General features: G+C 38.2%; 1 protein-coding gene across 3 annotated transcripts in view; it reads left to right on the forward strand.

Annotated features, from left to right (window-relative positions):
- OSBPL9 (oxysterol binding protein like 9) overlaps positions 1-21,920 on the forward strand; it is a 61,451-nt gene that overhangs the window by 24,595 nt on the left and 14,936 nt on the right. For all 3 annotated transcript variants that reach the window (XM_080349216.1, XM_080349215.1, XM_080349217.1), the window contains exons 4-8: positions 499-575; positions 11,138-11,233; positions 12,486-12,533; positions 17,776-17,805; positions 18,407-18,457. In XM_080349216.1, the coding sequence (XP_080205342.1) occupies positions 499-575; positions 11,138-11,233; positions 12,486-12,533; positions 17,776-17,805; positions 18,407-18,457 (302 nt within the window). The remainder of the gene's footprint in view (positions 1-498; positions 576-11,137; positions 11,234-12,485; positions 12,534-17,775; positions 17,806-18,406; positions 18,458-21,920) is intronic.

Genomic DNA, 21,920 nt, shown 5'->3' on the forward strand with positions numbered 1-21,920 from the left:
ACAGGTTGAACAGCTTCTTGTAACTAAGCAAATTTAAAAATTACTTAATGAATTGAGGAATGTCTGTGTAAACCTTCTGCTCATGCGTGCCCCTGAAGACTGACAAGGGACAGATAAACACAAATAGCAGTAATGCAAATCTCTTCTTATATTCATCATATTATTGTATTTATAGTTAGTTTTTTTTTATTTGACATAAATGCTACTGAGTCATTAGTAGAAGAAACTTTCTGTCAAAGAACAAAAGCTTTTTGCATGCGTGATTATTTAAAACATCTCTCCTGTACCATAGAGTAGATTATCACAATAATGTTACAGAGCTGTAAGAGCACAGAAAAATAAACAGGATATTAAGACAACGGTAGAATTATGTCATTGGTGACTTAACAAAGATAGTATGGTTTAATTTCCATATTTAGTGAGGGCATCAGATCCGTTTGCTTATGGCTTTTAGTATACTGCATATAATTTAACAATATATTTTGTTTGCTTTTTCAGCTCGAGATGCAGATGAGAGAGAGAAGTGGATTCATGCTTTAGAGGACACCATTCTCCGCCATACCCTCCAGCTTCAGGCAAGTTTCACTTTCTCTTTTAACTTGTTTTACTTTCTCTTTTCAAAGCAATTAAATGCAATGACATGAATGCTAATATCAAAGATACCTTATATAACATCTGGTTGTTCTGTGGCCTGTGCTCTCAGACACGGTATGACGTCAGTATAGGTCCCTGAGAGTAGGTTTGAGTCTGTTACTATTTTCTTGTCTTATCATGAAAAGTCAGTATATGACGTCTTTTTATTAACTCATCTTTTTATTTGGTGGTTCCAGACTGATTGCTGCACATTTAGTTTTTGGGTTGGTTTGGGTTTTTTTGTTAAACTGGTAGTCCTTTTTGGGTCAAGCAGAATGAGACATCTAGAAGCCTGTAGTGTGCTTGTACACCACCTAATTTTGAAACTGAAATGAGACTGCAGCATTGAGCCTCTTTCTGGATGACAGAAATGATGAACAGCTTATGTTTGAATCCACTGTGCAAGATGGATATTGGTAGTTTTCTGGTTCTGAAAACTGATGGTTGGACTGAGGATGGTTCTTAGCACTAGTTATCTAAGATCAGTTCTTGGCAATGTTCTAGACCTGGACATGTATGTAAGCTTGCTAATACTTTACTTTTGCCTTGGAGAGGAACTCAAGCTCTTTATGAAAGAGATTTTCTCATACTTGGTTTGTGCCACAAAGGTGTCTGATGACAGTGCTGAAATCTTAAAACAGATGTTCATTATTTGCGTTGAATAAAGCCTTGATATATTTTTGGAGCACAGCAAGAAAATAGAGTGTATCAATGATTGACATTGTATAAAGAAAGATACATTAAAGTCCCTAATATCACAGGAAGAAAAGCGACTTACAAAGATTGATTTAGATGACATTTCCCCATTCTAAAGAGTTAGAACAAGCCTGAATTTATCCCGTCCAACTTTAGGCATTTGCACTGTCTCAGTTTACCTTAATTTCCTGTTACATGGTGGGTTTCAACCTTTTTTGACTCATTGAAGACGACTGCGATAGCAGATCCCTGGATAAAACTTCAAGTTTGACAATCAGCTTTATATCCCTGGTAACATGTCAGGGATATTTTAGAAGTAATCTCTCCATCTGGACACAGTAGCTGACCACAGACTGAAGAACTCTGCTCTGTGGTGGGTGGGAGGAGACAGAGATGACCTAGAGGACAATATGTGGACTTAGAAGGGCTGAAGTGCCTTCCAAGGGATTCCTCTTTCCCCATCCTCAGCTTGGGGAGAAAAGTGAATATGTTAACGTAAGCAGTTTTGTTGAGGGGCTGAAATTAAATAAAAGGAATCTCTGCAGTTTTCTCCACCTGGGAGGCTTTTCCTGGCATTGAGATGCAGGGTACAGAAAGAAAACATGAGAATATACTACATTTTATCAAAATGTATGCTTCCACACTCTCTAGAAATTGTGATGGTAGTTCTACTGGCAGACACAGATTTCATGATTGCATCTGCTAGTGGAACTGTTTCCCATTACATACCCCATTCACATTCCAGGAATTCGTTCAAATAAGTAAGGCATATTTAAATAAAGATGCCTAAGTTAGTAATTTTTATAGAGATGTTTGAGGGAATAGTTAAAGATCTGGAAGTGATTACTAAGAAACATATGCCCATCCCTCTTAAATATGTTCACCATGGAGCATAACACCTGTGGGGCACTACTGTGTGTTCACCGTTCATTTTCAAGAGCCTTCTCCAATGTGCCATTCATGTAACCCTTTTGTTTCTGAGGCCCCTTATTTTTAGATTAGCTGGAATATTGTTCACTTACACTCCAGTTTAGGAACTGTTAAGGCTCAACATCTTCATTGATGTGAGCTGCTGAGCAGACACTGATTTAAGAATGAAACAAGACTGTACCTCCTTGCAAAATATCTTTTCACGTATTAGGGAGAAAGGTCTCAGTTACTGGGCGTTCATGCGTCCTTAGTGGGATGTGCAGGCAGAGAACAAGCTCTCTACAACTGCCTGAAAGGAGGTTATAGAATGGAGGGTGTTGGGCTCTTCTCCCAACTAGCAAATCATAAGACAAGAGGAAGTGGCCTCAAGTTGCACCAGGGAAGGTTCAGAGTGGATATTAGGAAACATTTGTTCACAGAAAGGGTTGTGAAGCACTAGGACAGGCTGCCCAGGCTGTGGTGGAGTCACCGTCCCTGGAGAGGTTTAAAAGACATGTAGATGAGGTTTGTAGGGACATGGTTTAGTGTCAGAGTTAGGTTGTGGTTGGACTCGATTATCTTAAGAGTCTCTTTCAACCAAAATGATTCTATGATTCTGTGGATCCCGGGCTGAAGTGACAGAGGCTGCTCGCAGGGCCTCGCAGGTATCTCTCTGAGTAGAACCCTCCCAGTGCCTCCCGATAGCGGCCAGGTCCCGCTGGGCGTTCCGATCGTGCTCTCCACTCGGCCGCGGGGTGAGCCCGGGCCGGCTCAGAGAGCAGCGCCGCCCGCCCGGCTTCCCAGGGGCTTTAGTGTAGGCGAGGGGACGCGCGGCCCTGAGCCCGCCGCGGCCTCCGTGCGGCTGCCCGCCCCGCTCTCGGGCCGTCCCCGCGCCATGACCGCCATTCTCCGGAGGGACTGACGCGCCCCGCCCGCTCGCCAATTGGCAGCCGCCTTATTCGTGATGCGAGCTGTGGGGCCGCGGCAGGGGGGGTCGTTCCCTTCCCTTCCCCGCCCCGTCGCTACCCCGCCGGAGGCGGTGCTGCCGGGGCCCGGCGGGCGGGCAGCCAGCCCCGCCGCTCCGCACGCCTCGCCGCCCCGCGCGGAGCAATGGCCGGTGTGAGTACGGGGACGGGAAGGGCGGGGGAGCAGGTGGCAGGGCCGCCAAGTGTCCCCTTTGGGGCAGGTCCGCAGCCCCGCGGCGCCTCCCTGACTGGAAGCCGAGCGCTCCCTCCTCCCCGCGGCGGCCGAGCGGCTCTGGCCGCTGCTCTGCCCTGCCCGGGAGGGCGCTTGGGGCAGCCACGGGGAGCGGGGGCTCTGCGGGGAAGGCGGGCACGGGGTGGCTTTGGGTCCCCTCCGTGGATGGCTCGGGGTCCCCGCCGGAGCGCCGCGGGTTGTGCGTGCCTGGAGGGAGGTTCGCGTCCGCTCACAAGAGCCCGTTGTGTACAAACACGCCGTGGCTTCAGTTAACATTTAAAGACAAAACGCCACTTCATGCACTTGATGTTCTTTTGCTTTCCTTTTCATTTGGACAATAAAGTCAAATGGAGGATTATTGGCTCAACGGGTATGGGTGGGGGCTTGAGTGCGGTAGCAGAGATTATTTTCTGTAAGGGTATTTTCTTAGGTTCTTAACTTCTGAGACAAACAGAAACATGTGGTTATCTGTCATATAAAACCTTTGTGCATCTGTTTTGTCCAAAACGATATACCTTTTCTGAGTATCTTTTCAGATTTTCATTCCACTTTCAGTCTACCTGTTCTGTTACTGGAATGTTCAAGTTGACAAGTCAGGATTTGATTAAGTTTTCTTCATGGTGTCAAGCACGTCTGCTAGCTGTGAGAAAGTGCACTGAAACCTAGATAGTTTGTGTATTGTGTGAATCAAATCGGAAAGGATTAATGCAGGGTGGAGAGGTTAAGTGATGTCTGGATGTTCTGTAGTCTGATTAGTCTTGCTAATTTTATTTTTACCTAAATGTCCTACTGTGTTGTCCTTCAGTCTTTATAATGGAAGTGTTTTTGAAACAGAATTAATTACACACACTTCCTCTCTCCCTTCTGCAACCTAAACTTGCAAGAATGAGCTACAATCAAGGAACTGAGGAAGACTGAGTCATAAATATATAGAATGAGTAAAGGGGTCCCAGCTGTCCGGAGGGCTGACAATTAGTAATGTTATATTCAATGAAACACTTGTAATCTAATTTCTCCGAACGTTGAAACTGAATTCTGTTGTTCTCCTTGCTGTGTTTTTGTATGTTCTTATGTCAAAGGCATTACTAAAAACATGCCTAGTTCTTCTGGTGTTAGCTTTGTCTGTTGAAAAGTCCTTGAACAGTAGATGGTGTGATAGTATTGGAAGTACCATTCTGAACCCACCAGTGTTTATCCCCTTACCCTTCCCAAGATGATGTTGTGGCATTCCGAGATCAGTGGCAGCACATCAGTTGCCTCATACCCACAAGAGATAAGGGGAAGGGTGTGCATGGGATGAGGGTTAATTGTGGCTTAGGTTTCTTGTTTGTCTGGGCAGAGGTAGGAGGGTGATAAATTATCTCAAGTTTTCTTTTGTTCCTCAGCAGCATCTCATGTCCACCAACAATCCCATCCAGAGAGGAAGTGCTTCTAGTCTTCTTTGGCATAAGTGTCCTGCTTTACTCATCTGTCTTTCAAGTGGCACCTTGATGCTACATGTGCTTTCTGGCTCTGGAATTCTCACACCACTCTAAGATAACTCATCTCTTTTAGGTCAACAGCAACACAGTAACTTTAGTTTTTGATCTGAAAAGTGCAAGACCTCTGTTAAAATATGAATCTACCTAAAAAACCCCTGTAAGTATACTGTTCTCAGGCCTTAAAGGAATTAAGTAAAATAATAAATTTAAAAATTCTAGATGCCTGGACATGTGCCTGTGTTCTGGTAGTGTTAAGGTCTTGTCTATAGGAGTCATGCTCACCCTGAACTGAAGGGATAAGCTTTGCTCCCCCTTCTTCCCCCTGTTAGAGAAAGCTTTCACACACATTCTTGCCTTACATCCCATGTCTTGGAATAATGGACTTTTCCCTTCTGCCATTCTAGTGCTGCTAGAGCATCTTGGCATCTTAAAGTGGTGACTAAAGAGGCTGTTGGGAACTGTGTAAAAGGCAACTACCTACCTACTTGATCTAATAAATAAATAAATATATAAACCTGAAACTTTTGTATTCTACAAATAAGATGTCTTTTGTGCTTTCTGAGTAGATAAGACAGTGATAATGCACAATAGAGAGTTTGTAAATACTTGTAAGCTATGAAGGATTTCTTGCTCAAACTTATGAAAATTCTTCAGGTAATGTCCCAAAATATTTCAGCTTCTAAGTAGACTCAGTGTAGAGACACAGGAACTGAAATGACTGTCAGTACAAAGCTGAGCTGTTTCTTACCACCATAAAAGTGAAATAAATAAAATAATAATAATAAAAGCTCTGTAGCTTGATATCTCCATAATTAAAACTTCCTAAGTAGCAAATATTAGAGTAAGAAAACTATATTCTAAGAAGTAGGTCTGAGATGATTGCTGTGAAGAGTGATACAATGGCTTAAATACTAAGTTACACGTCGGTTTCACCAGCACTGAAGAGCTGGTACCACTGCTGGCAGGAGTCGCATCTCACTTCTTTCTCCTAGCAAAAGGGAAGCAGCAGTGCCGCAAGAGTAGCTGAATTTGGAACTGGATTCGGAACTGGCCCAAATTGAAACTACTTTTCCTGCTGCCCTCCCTGTCCAAGTTTAGTTTTAACCTGGATTAGTTTCCACATTGAGTTGATTATTTGGCAAGGTAAATGTTTATGCTGACTCAAAGAGCAGAGTAAGGGTGAGAATAAACAACAGGGGAACTGCTTGGTTTGTGGTTCCCTTGTGCCTGTGTAAAGTGTTTGTGAAACTGTTGCTAGTAGCAGTTCACATAGTATCACATTAACCAGGATTTTGGTGACTTTTCTAAAGCTGCCAGCAAGAGAGAAAAGAGTAAAACTTTCTTACAAGTTTCTCGTAAGTATATTATATTGTTACTCACCGGCTTTCCAACACTGTTTCTGATGAGGTTCTTTTGGATTAAGTGTGTATCCACTCTAGATGTGTTTCAAGTGCTGGTGGAAGGGCATAGAGTTATTAGACATGCTGCCCTTTTCCAGATTTTGCTAACAAAGTAACTATGATAGGGAATAAGCACCTTAGTGCATGTGCCTTATCTACACCCATAATATATTATGTAGGTAAATGGATGAGAGTCTAGGATATACTTAGTATTTGTGAGGTTTCAGAGTTGTAACCTGTGCTTTAAACACAGAATTTTACATCTGTGTGTAAATCCTTCTGGTTTTTGAACTCTATTTTCCTAGAAGACCTGATAATATCTGTAGCTACACAGTCTTTGCTAAGCATTTTGTGTTTCACAAAGCAGAAATACTTCCCCTCCACCCCTGAAGTGCAGTATTCTGACTGTTTGGAAGGCCTTGCAGAAAGTCATACATTTGTTTTTAAACTTGAGACATTTACATTTTGAGCTTTAAATATTGCTTAAAAATATAGCAGAGGAAAAAATATGGTTGTCTTAGCCACAGATAAAAAGACGAGAAGGTGCCATTGTTTAGTAGCTTACTAGTCTATTTGTTTTACTCTGGTTTTCTGTCAGTGGTTCTTACAGGCCATGTCCTACTGGATAGAATCAAACATGCTGTAGGGAGGGCATATGTTCTGGAGAGGTATTGTAGATGGAGCAAAAACACTCCTATTCACTTCTTTAAACTAACTTCCACAAGATTTTTTTGGTTGGACTTGGAATCCTAATTAGATAGAGAATACAGCATAAGTATCTTCAGAAAGATAATGAAGTCTGCGCTGTACAGCTTTTTCTTTTCATCCCCCAGTAAAGTGATTCTACATGAACAGCTCTTGTCAAGTCTTTCCTGTTGCCTCTACCTTGTTCTTTCTTTCCCTGCCTTCATTACTCTTCCTTCTCCACAGAGGTCATTGTTGTAATGCTTTTATTTGAGAAATAAATTTGATTTTTTTCTGGTATGTGTCTTCCAAGGATGATGCAATCTCTTAATCCCATCCTAGTTTGAAAGAACTAGTTTAAATTAGGCTGGAATTACTTCTCAGCATGGACAAGTTTTGAATACAAATGCATTAGTGATATGCGTAGCTTCTAATTTGGAGGACAAGTAAAAAACATAGAAACTCCCTCAGTGCTAGAAGTTCTGTAATGGAAATAAGGCTCATAAGATGTATTTTTAATTGGTGTATGTTTTGTCACCCTCCTGTTTAACCTCTCCAAAAATAGGGTTGTGTACAAAGGGAGTAATTTTGCAGGGTGTCCTGAAGGGGACATTCCAGAAGTTGTAGGAGGGAGGAAGGGGTGAGGGAAAGAATGCTGTGTTACCTTTTTCTCTTTTCTCTAGAGCTGTTATCAAATATGGGTTTCTTTGTGAGGAGGAGTCAGATACCAAATGTATTGTTTTGAGAGGTGGTGGGCAGACTAGAAGTTCTATAAATTTTTTGTATTTGCAGATATTTCATCTGATAATATAACTGATAATTCCTTAAAACCTGCATGAACACAGAATAGTTGTTATATCAGGGAAATAAAGTGCACTTACCGATAGTTCTGATTATTCAATGGATAACCAGGTTATATTACTTTGGACTGGTACTGACAGTAGGATAGAATCAATGTATTTCTGGAGATCTAAAATAGTCTGGGTTCTTGTTATTTTTGGTAAGTTGAAGATACTTATTTTAGGATCGCAGCGTAACTTCAGCTAGAGGAGACCTCTGGAAGTCACCTGGTCTGAGCGCCTTCTCGTTGTGAGACCAACTTCTATGTTAGACCAGGTTATCTGGGCTCAAATCCAGTTGAGTTTTGAACTCTACCCTCGGAGGGTGGACGTTCAACAATATCTGCAGGCAACCTCTTTTATCAGCCCATGAATAGGTGAGCAGTATATAATGCAAGTTCCTGGTAAAAATTTCATTGGCAGTTCAGATGTACAGTTTCTTAATTTAGATGTTTAACAAGATGTTAAATGCCATTCCATTGACTCTGCTCAGCCCTTTCTTTTGAAGCCTCATTTCTTACATGGCAGGGGAGGGAAGAAAGAGGAAGGGTCCCCTTTTTTCCTCTATTGTGTCTTTGGGTGACCACATAATAAAGAAATAAGGATTTTTTTTTTAATGTAAATCTGTGTTTTGTGTATCTGTTGTTTCTAAATTAGTCCTGGGTTTTAAATATTTATTGTTTTCTATTTATACAGTGCTTTTTCTCTGTTCTGCTGTTAATCTCGATGGTTTTAACTTTCCAGTCATCTTCTGGTTTTCAATTTTAAAATGATGTGAGAAATTAAGATTAATCTCACATAACACAGACTAAGTAAATTTGCTCAGTAGCTTATCAAATTTCATCTAAACTGTCTTTATACAAACCAAGAGCAAACTAGTGAAGTGCTACAGCTTTAAGTACCTGTGTTTCTTTTCAAAATTATTTTCGTGTCTCATTTCTGTGCTCTGTCAGTTTGACTCTATACTTGGGTGTATGGCTTTCTCTTTACATTGATTGAAGTTTTAACTTTCTAATAGAACTTAGGTCCCAGTTTTCACTCTGTTTGATGTTGATGTCCGCTCAGTTGTAACACTAAATGTTTTAATCAGCTTTTCTGTTAGTGCTAAGAAGCTGAAATTTAAGAATGGCTCTTTATCTTTAAGCCACCACTAAAAATACCAGAATGTTACATATTACTAGTCAGAGACTGATGACTGAAATAAAAATCAGTATTTTGATGCAGTGTACAGATAACTTCCACCATAAAATAAATTTCTGCATACAGTATCCTTAGCAGAAATTTTCTGCATAGTTCATGCAGTTTTGATATGTGAAATCTGACCTCCAGAGTTTTTTAGCTGGACATGCCAGACCATTTACACAAGTGATAGTGTTGGCTGCACTCTGTGCAGACAATTCTGTTTTCAACAAGAAAATGGAATACTAATCTAATAAATCTTCATATCTAGTTTGAGTGTAATTTAAACTTCACTAGTTTAAGGGAGTGTCAAAAGTTTCTTGGTTGAGAGGACTCTCCCTTCTGCCTGTTAGTTTCTTTTTGATAACTTTTTTACACTGTGTGCTTTTTGTATTTTCTTAATTTCTTGGCCTAGTCAAAATGGTTGGTTTCTTCTCTTCACCTTCCTCCTCCTTGTTTCTAAACACTATTTCTAAATTTGTCTGGTGTGGACTTTCTGCTATAGGCTAGAGGTTTACAAACTAGTCTGTATGGATAGATTTACTCATGTAGAACTGTTGTCAAGATCTGGGTGTTATTATGCAGCACAGTTTCAGATTTGGCAAATGAATAAAGAATAATATCTTCTCCGGTCAGTAGATGGCTTTTAGTTTTAGGGTGTGCACGATACTGTGCATACAGCTTGACAGACATGAGTAAAGTAAGAGCAAGTCATTCCTCTATTGCACACAAGTGTTCACGCCTCTGAAGAGCCATCAATAAAGTTCTTAATATGATGGCCCATTATCGTACAAAAAATAAAAGAAACTATCTGTGCTGACAAAGCAAACCATGTCGAAGAAAACATTATGCTAAATGTGACATTTTATAAATATGAATTGTTCATCTTCCCCCATAGAAAATGGCTTTTCCCACTGGCTGATCTTTACACATTCAGGCTCTTCAGATTCTCAGCAGTCGGAACAGCACAGCTGATGGTTTTGTAAGAGTTTGAAGTGAAGACACCATATTTTAGATCAGTGTGAATGCAGCTGAAAGTATTTAGGTTTGTAGGAAAGTCTTGTTGCTGCTGTGGTGTTCTCAGGATTATGTTTCTCCTGTAACTGATGTTTGCTTCTTTGTGCTTTATGGGGTTTTTTTTCCACCTGCATATTTAACTTTCATTCTACTATTTTTTTAAGCTGGGAGTGCTTCAGTATTTGTTTTGCACTTCTGCTTACATTAAAGTTGTTATATAAATAAACCTGAATTGTGTTTACATAACATATGTGCATGAAGTCAGAAATAATCAATTTTGAAGAATCCTTTCTCTTTTCTTTCCTGTAATTAAAGATGTGATAACCCAGTGGGAGTTTGTTCAGGTCTTTAATACGTAGTTTATCAGTTTAAAGGTAGGGATTATGTTATATGCAGAAGTGTGCTTTGACTCTTACATTACTAAGGGAAGCAAATTTGCAAGCAAGAAAATACAAAAGTAGTCATTTTCGAGGCACTGATACTTTGTCCTTGTTGGCATACCTGCAACAAAATGTAAGATATCAACTATAGTGGCAAGGATGCAAATCCCTGTAGCTGTAAAGGAACTAGGGCAACCACGAATAAGAATTTTGAATTTTTCAGCTCAAAGGTATGTCCATATTTATGAAGAGATTTAGCACTTGTTAGTTCAGTTCTCAGCTAAGAAGCTGTGCATTGAGTAACATTGTTTGACTTGTGAACAGTCATCCAACGGGGTATAGTTTTGTTGTCTTAACTGAGATGTAAGAACGTGGAATTGCAAGACAGTCTTCAGAAAAAAAACTTGAATTCTCCTTTATATTTTCCAAAGAGACTTTAATTAGTGTAATTTAAGGGGATTTGTTCAATTACAAGTAATGAAATACTCGTGTGTGATGATTATACCCCCACTGAAAATGTGTAGCAATTTACTGTTACTGATTTAGCTGCAAAGAGAAGACAAATGTGTTCAGCTGTGTGCTTGTGTTTGCACATGACAGGGTGAGAGCCAAGGCAACATTTTATCAGTCGGTTGACAGGCAAAACCATATTTTTGTTTCCTTTTTTCCTCCTCTGAAACTCTAATTAGATATTTGAATGTTATTTATTTGTTTGTATCTAGGGTGTGGATTCAGGATTTGTTCCCAGCGTTCATGATTTTGACAAAAAACTCACCGAGGCTGATGCTTACTTACAGATCTTGATAGACCAGTTGAAGGTATGGTAACTTAACTGGTGTATTTACTGTTTTGAAAGTCAGCTTGTCAGCGTGGACTTCAAGGTCTGGCTGAAAAGAAGCTCAACAGAATGACAGAGTTATGTTTTATGCTTGCCACATGTTCTGGTAAATGTGGGTTGCAGAGAGAGCTCATCTGGCCGACTGTGAAGGAGAGAAAACATACCTTTTTTACATATGAAATCTGCTGACGATACAATTTTATTTTCTCTTTCTCACTGGCTTAGGGTGATATATATGTTCTAACTCCTTCTGAAATAAAGAGATTTTTACTAGAAGTATAAAAATTAAAAGTTAAATGCTAAGGGCTGAAATAAGCTGAAAATGGCTTTCTCTTATAATAAAACTCGCGATTGAGTTAAAAAATTAGAATAACTCAAACAGATTCTATAAAATGGTTTACGATGACTGAAACATTATTTTGCATGTATAGCTTAATGTAAATGGCACAGATAACTTAAGTTTAATTTTAAAATGTAATTAAGTCATTGTCTTGCTCATGGTATTTTAGAAATTATCTTGAGAATTTTGTCAAGTAATATGTAAGTACAGTTGCGGATAGTTCCAGACTTTGTTGCAGTAGTGATAGATAATCTGCTCTTTGTCCTTGAGTGAAAACATTCTGTAGAAAGTTTGTAGAAATACAGCTCTTTTGCACTTTGTATGTGTATTTTAAGACTAGATGGGAAGGTGAGGAATGATGGGGTTACATCTCTCAGTACTCACATTATTGAGAAAAACAGTTTTTGCTGCTGGTGAGGACACTTTTCCCATGACTCAGCAGGTTAAAATTGCTGTTCAGAATTGCTTCAGTTCTGCTGGTTTGGATTTTTTTTTTTTTAATTCTGATATAATGGGCAAGTACTGCATGGAGGATATTCAGCAAAAATTCAGTTGCAGAGAGGGGGAAGAGTGTACCAACACAAATGGAGGTAGGCAAAAGAGCCAAAATTTAAAGCTAAGCTGCAAAGACTTGATCAGGAGTTACCTTTGTCTCCCACACCAGAGCCATCTACCACACTTCACTGAAGGTATTTTATTAGAAATTGTGATTTGAGGCTGAGGGGACAAGTTATAGGAATTAATAATGGAAGAAGAGTGAATCTGAGGATGGACAGAGACCAAGATTACAGTCTTATTAAATGCTTTTGGGCTTCAAAATTTGGTGTTTCTAGCTGATAATATTTGAAAAAATAACACTTCCAGTATTTTCACAAGTATCTCTTTCTTTTAGCTCTTCGATGAAAAACTCCAGAACTGCAAAGACGATGAACAGAGAAAAGCAAGTACATTTTGTCTTAAATATTGCTTATTTTGCTTAACTGGATGGCTTTGTGCATCAATTGCTATAGTCTATAGAGATTTAAAGTACAGTTGAAATTCGTCAAGTTGTCAAAATCAGTTAAAGCAATGTGAATAACTAATTACATTATTTGTGTTGTGAATAGGTTGCAAATGGTATTTTTAGTAATACTGGATGTTGTAACATTAAAAAAGGTTTCAGTTTGTAGGAAATTACTCCTCTGTCATCCAACTGTCAAAAACATTTTTAACTTAAGCTTTATGTTTTTTTAATATTTAACAAGGATGAGTGTTTAATGTTTGCAGGAATAGCAAAGCTATTCTGAAGGGAAAATAATACTAAGAACCATGTATTTCACATAATCAAATCTACATCGTGAGTAGTTCTGTGACTGGCATGCTGAATGTTGGAAGTCTGAGAATATCATAATTCATCCACCTTAGGCAAGGATGTCAAAAATGTAACTTGCTGTGTGGGGAGCACTACTTTTTTAGCGAGGTTGTAATTCGCTTAAGTGTTGTGGGGTTTTTTTGCACCCCCTCCTATTTCATTTCCAAGTCAAGTTTGTAGGTCAGAGCTGAGTCTCTGTGTTTAAGAAAGGCTGGCACGTACCTTTGGTGTTGTGGCTTTGGCAGAAACTAGCGTGCTGCCTTTTACACGAATTATTTGTGTGCTGGAAACAGGAGATTTAATGTTGCCTTATGAAAGGTTTGTTACTGGGGAGTTCCTTTTATTTTCAGTAAACACATTAATTTCAACATCATAAAGTAGTGATGGACTTCATCCTAGTTCCCTTCCTCCAGTTTCAGTTGTGAAAAACAAGCTGATGTTCTCTCGGTGTTTGATTTCAGTTTTGAACACAGTTTGCTTTCTGTGATTAGTTTACTGCTTTGTAATGGCTGTGACCTTTCATGTGTTATCCATCTTGTTTGATGTGTTATGTGATGTCTGAAGGACTTCACAAGTGATGGTCTTTCTGGAGTTTTTTTGCATGTACAAGCTTTTAAAATAACTTTGAAGTACTGATGTTCTTTGTATAAGTGTGTTTAATCTGTAAACAACTGACCGAAAGAGCAAGATCTGAAGATTTTGTATTTCTCCTTCCGTGCTTCTTACTAGGAAGAGTTGTCCTTCAATTTTGACCTCTCTCCAGATGCTACTTTGCAGATCAGGCAGTACTTTCTTTTTCCCTGTGACAGTGCTTCTAGTCCCTGGAGACTTTCCTCATGCTGTGCTGATTTCTTTCTCTATCTCCGCAAGGTATCTACAGAACAGGCAGATTGGCTTTAGAGAGAAAGCAGGAGGCTTGTTTAGAAGGGGTCAGCTTCCTCCAGTTTTAAATCTTGATGAGTGTTGCTATTACTATAGATTCCATTTATTCTCTATTAAAAATGAAAAAGACTCGGCAAAGCACTTTTTGATCGTCTCTTCCTGTACTAAAGCAGCTAAGAGGTTTTTTGATACTGTATTTAGCAGTTTTCCTTTTTGTTTATGTTCAGTATCGGACTATGAGCTGAGTGTAACCTGCAGCATGCTTCCATCCAACCCAGAGTTTGTTCCTCTCAGGAAGCAAGATTTGTTTATTTGAGTGTTATGTGCTTCCCAATTAGCTGAGTGCTGTTTTCTGCAACTGTTTATGGCCAGGCATTTAAGACATGAGCTTCTGTTTTTGCAAGCATATGGAGCATTGGATGAGCTGGTTCTTAGTTTACAGAATATTTTCTTTTGAAGGTGATGGTATATGGTATAGGTGTTCTGAGATTCTTCAAGGTCTCTTGCATATGTTCTTTCTGACACATGATAATCTGTTGAACTTGGAAGAAAGCGCAGATACAGACTTAATGAATTTGAAGACTGAGAAATATTGCGATTATCATTAATTCCCTGTGTTACATCGATACTCCTGGCAGAACTACAACTAGCAATGTATAGCTGGTTCATACTGTCTATACCATAACTAGCAGTGCTACCAGTTTTGCTGAATCTACTGATGGAGTACAATGTATATATACCATTATGTTGGAAATAAAAGAAGGTGTGTGATCAGAGGGTACTGACATTTCAAGGTGAAGACAAGCTAGGGCCTTGCTTTCTTGCAGTGTTAGCAAGAGATTGATGAGAACTTGAAGCTGACTTTTCTGTGCAGTTTTGTGAAACTGTCCTGACCATACGTATGAGGGAAAATAAAACCATAAGCATTCAAGAGTATCAGAAGAGCAAAGAGGTGTATATTTGGCAGGCTGGAATAAAGCTGACATCACTTAACAAGATTTCGGAGGGAAGCGTAGCCTGCTTAAGCTCCTTGGTTCACAACGAGTACATTTTGTGGAGTAAACCCAAGGCTGAGCACATGGATTCAGGAGCTGGCTGCCCCTGCTGCCTCTCATTGCTGGACAAGCTGATCCCTCTGTACTCATATGGTTGTTGAATGAGGCAAAAATCATCTTCTAGGAAATAAAATTAGCTTTCTATTGGCTCTCCAGTGGCTTAATAAAAAAATCAGCTGTCACGGAGGTGCAAGTAGATGGAGTAGTTTCAGCAGCAGTCTGCAGTTTGGTTAGATTAGATATAGCTTGTGGCTGCATTCTGCAAATCTAAGTCTGCAGGAAATTGATGTTTCATTCAAAAATATGTGTGTTCATTACCTAAAACTAGAGAAACTATCATATTGAAATTTTATCTTCATCAGTTTTCAAAGAGTAGGGATGTTGAAGAGAGAAAATTTTGATAACTTTTAGTAGTAAATTATAGATTGATTTTATTTTTATTGGTAATGTTTTTTATTTTCAACGTACCTCTTTGATTTCCCTTACAACTTTGTATTTTCTAATTTATCTCTATTCCTTACTTTAATGCAAGCTTACTCTAAGTTTAAACAAAAGACAATAATAAATTTACAAGGATTGCAGCAGCATGTATACCTAACAATGTGGTTCTGTACAGCTGATGAGACGAGATATAAGCGTTCTCCTAACTTCTCCAAACCAACCGCTCTTGTAAGCCTGATAAATTTGAGTGCTATTGTCACTAGGTATCATCCACATTTTTGTTTGCATTTTTTGTTGGGTTTTTTTTTGTTGCTGTTGTTGTTTTTGTTTGGTTTTTTCCTCTGTAGCGTCACATCTATCGTACGTTTGCATAAGATCTTACAGGGGGAGAGTTCAGACTTTATTTTATGGCTGCTTACATCATCATTCTAGAATAACATGTTGCTCATAAAAATCCAGGGACTTTCATGTTGGTGGTTGCTTTGCCCTGAATACCAGGGCTGATGCTCTTTAGAAGGGTCTTCCCAGAGACTGAGTCTGTCTGACTTCCCTGTATTTATTCTCATAATTTTGTGTAAATTTTTAAAGACAGTATTCCAGTTCCCTGTACTGTATTCTTGCAAGGTAGCCATAGAGCACAAATGTGAAAAATATTGAATTAATGTGTTCTGGTACTAAAGTTGGCCAGCTCACAAATAATTCATTTCCACAGAGGAAAATATTGTGATTGTATAATTTGTGGATAGGCCTTGGAAACCAGGTGTCCTGAGGTTTTTCTCATTTCAGATCTTCAGTGTTATCTTGGACAAATTCCCTTTTTTTTTCTGTACCTATGTGTGAGAACAGCAATATCTTAATCTACTGTTTGGAAAATTACAGATGGCTAGGGGGAAAACAGTGTGACTGAATTACAGTATATGGCTTGACATCCCTGTCAGATTTTCAGCAAATATTGTATCAGTGAAGGGAATGAGATACTAAGTTACTTGGTGTGTAAATACTCTATACCACATTGGGGAAAAAATACGTAAAGAATAATCAAAAGTGCTGACAGCTGCCTACAGTTGGCTGTAAAGCTTTTAGGCAGAATGATTTATTTCGGCTGCATAATCTTTCATCTGACAAGATCTGGATGTTTGGGTACATTGCCTATTCTGTTTTGCTGCTAAAAGGCTCAAAACTTCACCACTGTCATACTTAAATGCTTTTTTCAAAATGTGTTCATAAAGTTTGGACTGGAAGTATAGTAGAGACATGAAAAAGAAGACAAATGAATTTTTAGCTGTTGGCATATTTCTCTGCTAGTAGCAGAAGTAAATATTTTATAACGTTGTGATATAACATGCCTTATATGCTACTTCGTAGATCAGCATGATCCAGTCTTTCCAATGGAAAAGACTGGGGCTAGGTGCTATTAGGCTGCCTCTTGCCAATTACTCATGAAGAACATCTATAGCATCCTTTGAATAGTATAGAGAAAAGAGCATAACTGAAAAAAAATTCCCCAGGTATTGGCTGAGAAGCCGTCAGTGCATTTTGATTTTTTTGGTTTTTTAAATCCACAAGCTGAGACTATTCATTTCTGTAGATCTAGAGATGCGTGATGCTCTCTTACAGTGTAGAATTGGGTTTGCAGTGCTGTGTGAGGAAAAAATGTCCCTTTACACACTTCAGTTATTCAAGATTCATAAAGGCTGTGACTCAAGTCACATGAGACTCATATTAATCAAAACAAAGAGGTCCTATAATTGAATTTGTAGAGGTTCAGTGCCGAGACCAATTTAATAATTTTGCCTTCTGCAGACAGAGCCAAGGACATCAACAGGATGCATATGCCTCTTAGGTTGTGCTTCTGTGTAAAGCGGCGTGCAGATGCCTTTTGCATGCCTGAAGTGCAATTCCACACAGGAAATCTTTAAGAACCAGTTTTTCTAGATAAAATTAAGTAGGCAGATTTCCAGATGCGCTTTCACTGGAGGCTTGGAAAGAGCAGAAACATGTGTGCACTGTTATTTTCCATGATTTTTTTTTTAACTTTGCTTAACTGCATGTGTTTATTTTACTTGGATGATGGTAATTTCAGGTAATATTGATTGTTGAAATGTTCCACCATTCAGTACCCTATACAAGGGTACAAACTGAACTTAGAGTGAATCTTTGTATCGTATGTTGGTTTTGATTGTGCTGTGTAAAACCAAAGTGTAGACTGGGTAAATATGCATAATGTCACTGATCAAAAATTCCTTATTTTGTCACCTTTAAACTTTACTTGTCAGTTTGACTTCTGTCTTGTCCATTACAAAATTAAAATTGTGTTTATACAGAAACAGTCTTTAGCATATAGGTTGGGTTTTTTTCTCCTATCTCAACTTAAAATTTAGTGTTCGTACAGTATTTAGGTCAAAATAGATGCTGGAAGAGCTGTATTTAACCGTACTATTTTTATTTTACAGAAAATTGAAAGTCTCAAAGAAACAACCAGTGTAAGTCTATTTAATTTTTATATCTATGATACATAGATTCTGAAATTCACCTTATTTTCTTGAGAAAGTTTGTAAAGCTTTTTGCAGAAAAGTGGGAGTCCATACAAGGTCCAACCATGTGATGGCAGAGGCAGCCTGGTTCTGGTGCTGTATTCCGATTTATGTCCGATTTATGGAATCATAAAATCATAGAACAGTTGAGGTAGAAAGGAACTCTGAAGGTCTGTAGCCCAGTCCCACGCTCAGAGGACAGAGCAGGTTGTCAAGGACCAAATCTAGTTGTTGTGAGTAACTCTAAGGATGGAGGCTCTACAGCCTCTCTGGGAAATCTGTTCCAGTGTTTAAGCATCCATAGAATAAAAGTTTTCTTATGTGTAAGATGAATTTCCTCTATTTCAATATATGGCCATTGCCTGTTGTCCTGTGTGTTGTCTCTGGAAAGTAGAGGGGGGAAAGGAAAGTAAGGGTTCTACAGAAGTGAGTGTCCATTTGGTTCTCACCCAATATTTCAGTTCATATTCTATGTAATAATAAAAATACTTGTAAATACCAAATATTATAGTAACACAAGGTTTTTTTTCTGTTATTTTTGTTTTCTTAGAGCATGGTAGAATCAATAAAACACTGCATTGTGTTGCTACAGATTGCTAAAGTAAGTACACTGTAAATATTTTGAATTTTAATTATATTAATTACAATTTAATTATTAATCTGTGTGAAAATAATTGAAATCTAAACGTGCTTTCTGTATGATCCAGGAGATATATAGACAGATGTAAATGGTATAAATTGATTTATGCTGCTATTTTAGTGAAGCTTCTGAAGTACTGAGTTCCATAGCAGTCAGTCCTGTTAATATTCATGGTAACAGTTGTGTTGATAGCAAAGCTTTGATTTTGAGCTAAACTTTCTTTTGCAGAGTTTGCTATTAGACTAAATAAGAACACCAACAAACGTAAGGGTGACAGAATAGAAACTTAACAAACCCCTTATTTCTGCTTCATTTAAGAGTGTGGCTAACATATATAGAAAGAGGGAAGGGTGTGATGCTAATAACCTAAGTTGGTTTTACAAGGTTTTTAAGACGTCTAAAGTTCATAATGACGTTGGAACTTCTTGAAGTAAGAATTGTTTTATTTAGGTATGCAGTATGGGTAATGCACTTATGCTTTTCACTGAAATATTTTGTTACTTTTTAAACATTAGTGAGATTTGGGGCGGGGTTTTTTGTGGAGTACTATATTTGGGATATGTTAGTTACAGGCTGCTGATTTGTAACTTGAAACCAAAGTGAAGGAAGACGGTGTTTTGCAAACAAATTAATTTATGGTACTGTCAGAACATAATGCTGAATTTAATGAATTCTGATTTATTCAGAAATAGGCTTAAGTTTTTCAGTTTTTTTCTTGAGTTTAGATCATCTTTTTTCTTTTTGTAGCTTTCAAAACAATACTGCTCTTTGTCTTCATTCTAGATGCCTGATACATTGTGAAAAATTTTGCGGCCAGTGAAAACTGAAGTATTTAGAACCTTGTAGGATCAGCAGTTATTCACTAGAAGGCTCAGTGCATATTGGGTGAAATTCAAATTTCAGTCAGTAGCTTAAAAATTCTGAAGAAAAGATGCATTAGTTTACGGGTTTATATAAAACCAAAACCATTTTGCAAGTAGTAAGATACATTGAAAGAGTTTTGTGCCACATGATTCCAGAGCTAGAAGAGTGTCTATTTAACATGCAGTGATACTATTTGAATAATTCACTGTCACGACAGTGAGACAAGCCTTGTCAGTACTTCATAATTTGCTGTTGTTTAGTACTGGGTGTATTTAGAATTGTTTTGGTACAGTGAAACCAGTAGACTGTATTGTCATTCTTTGGGGATTTGGTAGAGTCAATTGTAGATAGATGAGATGGCAATGTGCTGGTTTTCTTATCCCGCTGTGTGTGACTTGCTATATTAAGGTAGCAGTTAGAGAAACCCTGTGCAAAGAATGACTTGCTCATTAGTGTATAAGTGTATTTAATGGCTGTTATTTTCAGAGGTTTAATTCCTATGAAATTTTGTTCTTTTCTTATAAACTCTGTTATGTAATTAGCAGATCTGAAAGAGCAGAATTATAATCTGCTTTTCAGGTTCTTACTCAAAGCTGGTAATAGGTGGCCGAGTTAACTTTATTGTTTCTATTGAATATCAAGTTCCATTTCTGCTATGGGAAAGTTTATTGGGGGACAGACAAATATGAGTGCTTAGCTTGTTCTGATGCTAAGCGTATTTTGAAGCTCATTAGGTAGTTTGCTGCTAATGGACAAAACTGAACTTGTAGAGGCACTTTTCATCATTTTTTTAAATTGGATTCAGTGCTTTACTAATCCAGCTACCATATTAAGCATAGAAGTAGGTGGAATTTGGGTCCCCCAAAAATGCTAAACCTTGCTTTGTGTTACACGAAGTCACAAGTCCTTCTTTCAGTACCAGTAAATATTAACCAGTGTAAATAGGTGGGTTTATCCAATGGGGAGTGGAAATTTATTTTTTTCTAAACCATATCTAAATCTCTTGTAGAAAGATTGAAGGTGGTTTAAATGAGTGGTTTATGTGCACCTAATTAGAAGTTAATCCACATATAGTGAAAAATACCCTCCATAAATCTTCCTGCTATTTTAATAACCTTTATTCCACTTCATCTCTTCGTCTTCTTCCTCTCTATCTTAGGCAACTTAACTTGTTGACTACATGACATTTGTTTCCCCCTGCCTGCCTCTTTCTATAAACTGTGTTGGTATCCTGATTTCTCACTGCTGTAGGAAATTAAGAATAGAGGGGGTTTTGCTTTATTTTTACAGTTCTGTAAGTTGGGTGTGTATGAAGCATTATACATGTAAAATGTACTGCGTCTGACTGATAGCTTTCTGTTCTCCAGTGTAGAACCTTTTAAGATTCTTCAAGTTTTTTTTCCCAAAGCTGCAAGGCAAGTATGGCTGCTGAATTACACTGCTGCAAATAAATCATTAACACCACCCCTGCACCTCATTTTTACTTCTACAGTGCCTTTCTCGCTAGGAGACAGACTTCACAATTACCTGCTGGTTGTTTGCATACCTCGAAAATTGTTACCACTTCTCTATACACTCAGAACACCTGTGTTTCAAATACATGGCCATTTGTTATTTGGATTATTTGGGTACCCTGAGGCAAACATAGGGGGTTTTGCTGGTTTTTGGCTTGTTGTTTGTTTTGGGGTTTTTTTTGTAGTTTTGTGTTGAGTAGTTTGTGGACACTTAAAACAACCTGCCTTTGGATTCGGATGGTGAAATTTTCATTAAACTTACAGTAAATCAAGTGTGTAATTGTGCCACTTGTACTTGAGGTGACCCAAGGCATTTTCAAAATAATGAAACAAATACCAGCTTAATAGGAATATGTTCTAACACATACATTGCTTATCAAAAAGCAATCAAAATAAAAAAAGTGGGATTAGTAGGTGGAGCACTCGGCTTGCGTTGTCCCTTTGGTGTGTATGGCAGTTGAAGATGCCCAGCTTTGCTGATGTGTGTTTTGTAAAATACATGTAATGGTCTTAGAAATATGAAAAATGTGTTTTATGATGTAGCTTTTATCATTTAAATATTTAGTTTTGCATCTTTTGGCTTTTTCACTTCATCATTTCTGGTCAGTCTTGCCTGCCCAGTTTTGTGGCATTTCTGCCTTTGTTAACTCCTCAATGTGCCACGGTGCTGATTGTGCATCACTGGGCTTAGGACAGCAAGCTTCAGTACCAATGCAGCATCTTTGTGTTTTATTTCTTAGGTCTTAGAGATGATAGCATAACATGGAAATTTTGTATATTGGGAAAAAAAAAAAATATATATATATATATATATATATATATATATATATATATATATATATATATATATATTTGGACTCGAGTGTTATTCTTCCTTCTTTGTAAGTTTGCAACACAATGGAGCTCATTGCCCTTAATGTCATTTTTGTCATGGAAAGCCTTTCTTAATAAATGTCAACTAGCAGACGTGATATTTGAGCAGGCTGTTGCCAGCTATGTAAGCTAAGGAAGAATGTATAAAGTATCAAAACATAAGTCTGTACCAA

Source organism: Nesoenas mayeri (genome assembly GCF_963082525.1).
Source record: "Nesoenas mayeri genome assembly, chromosome: 8".
Taxonomy (NCBI): Eukaryota; Metazoa; Chordata; class Aves; order Columbiformes; family Columbidae; genus Nesoenas; species Nesoenas mayeri.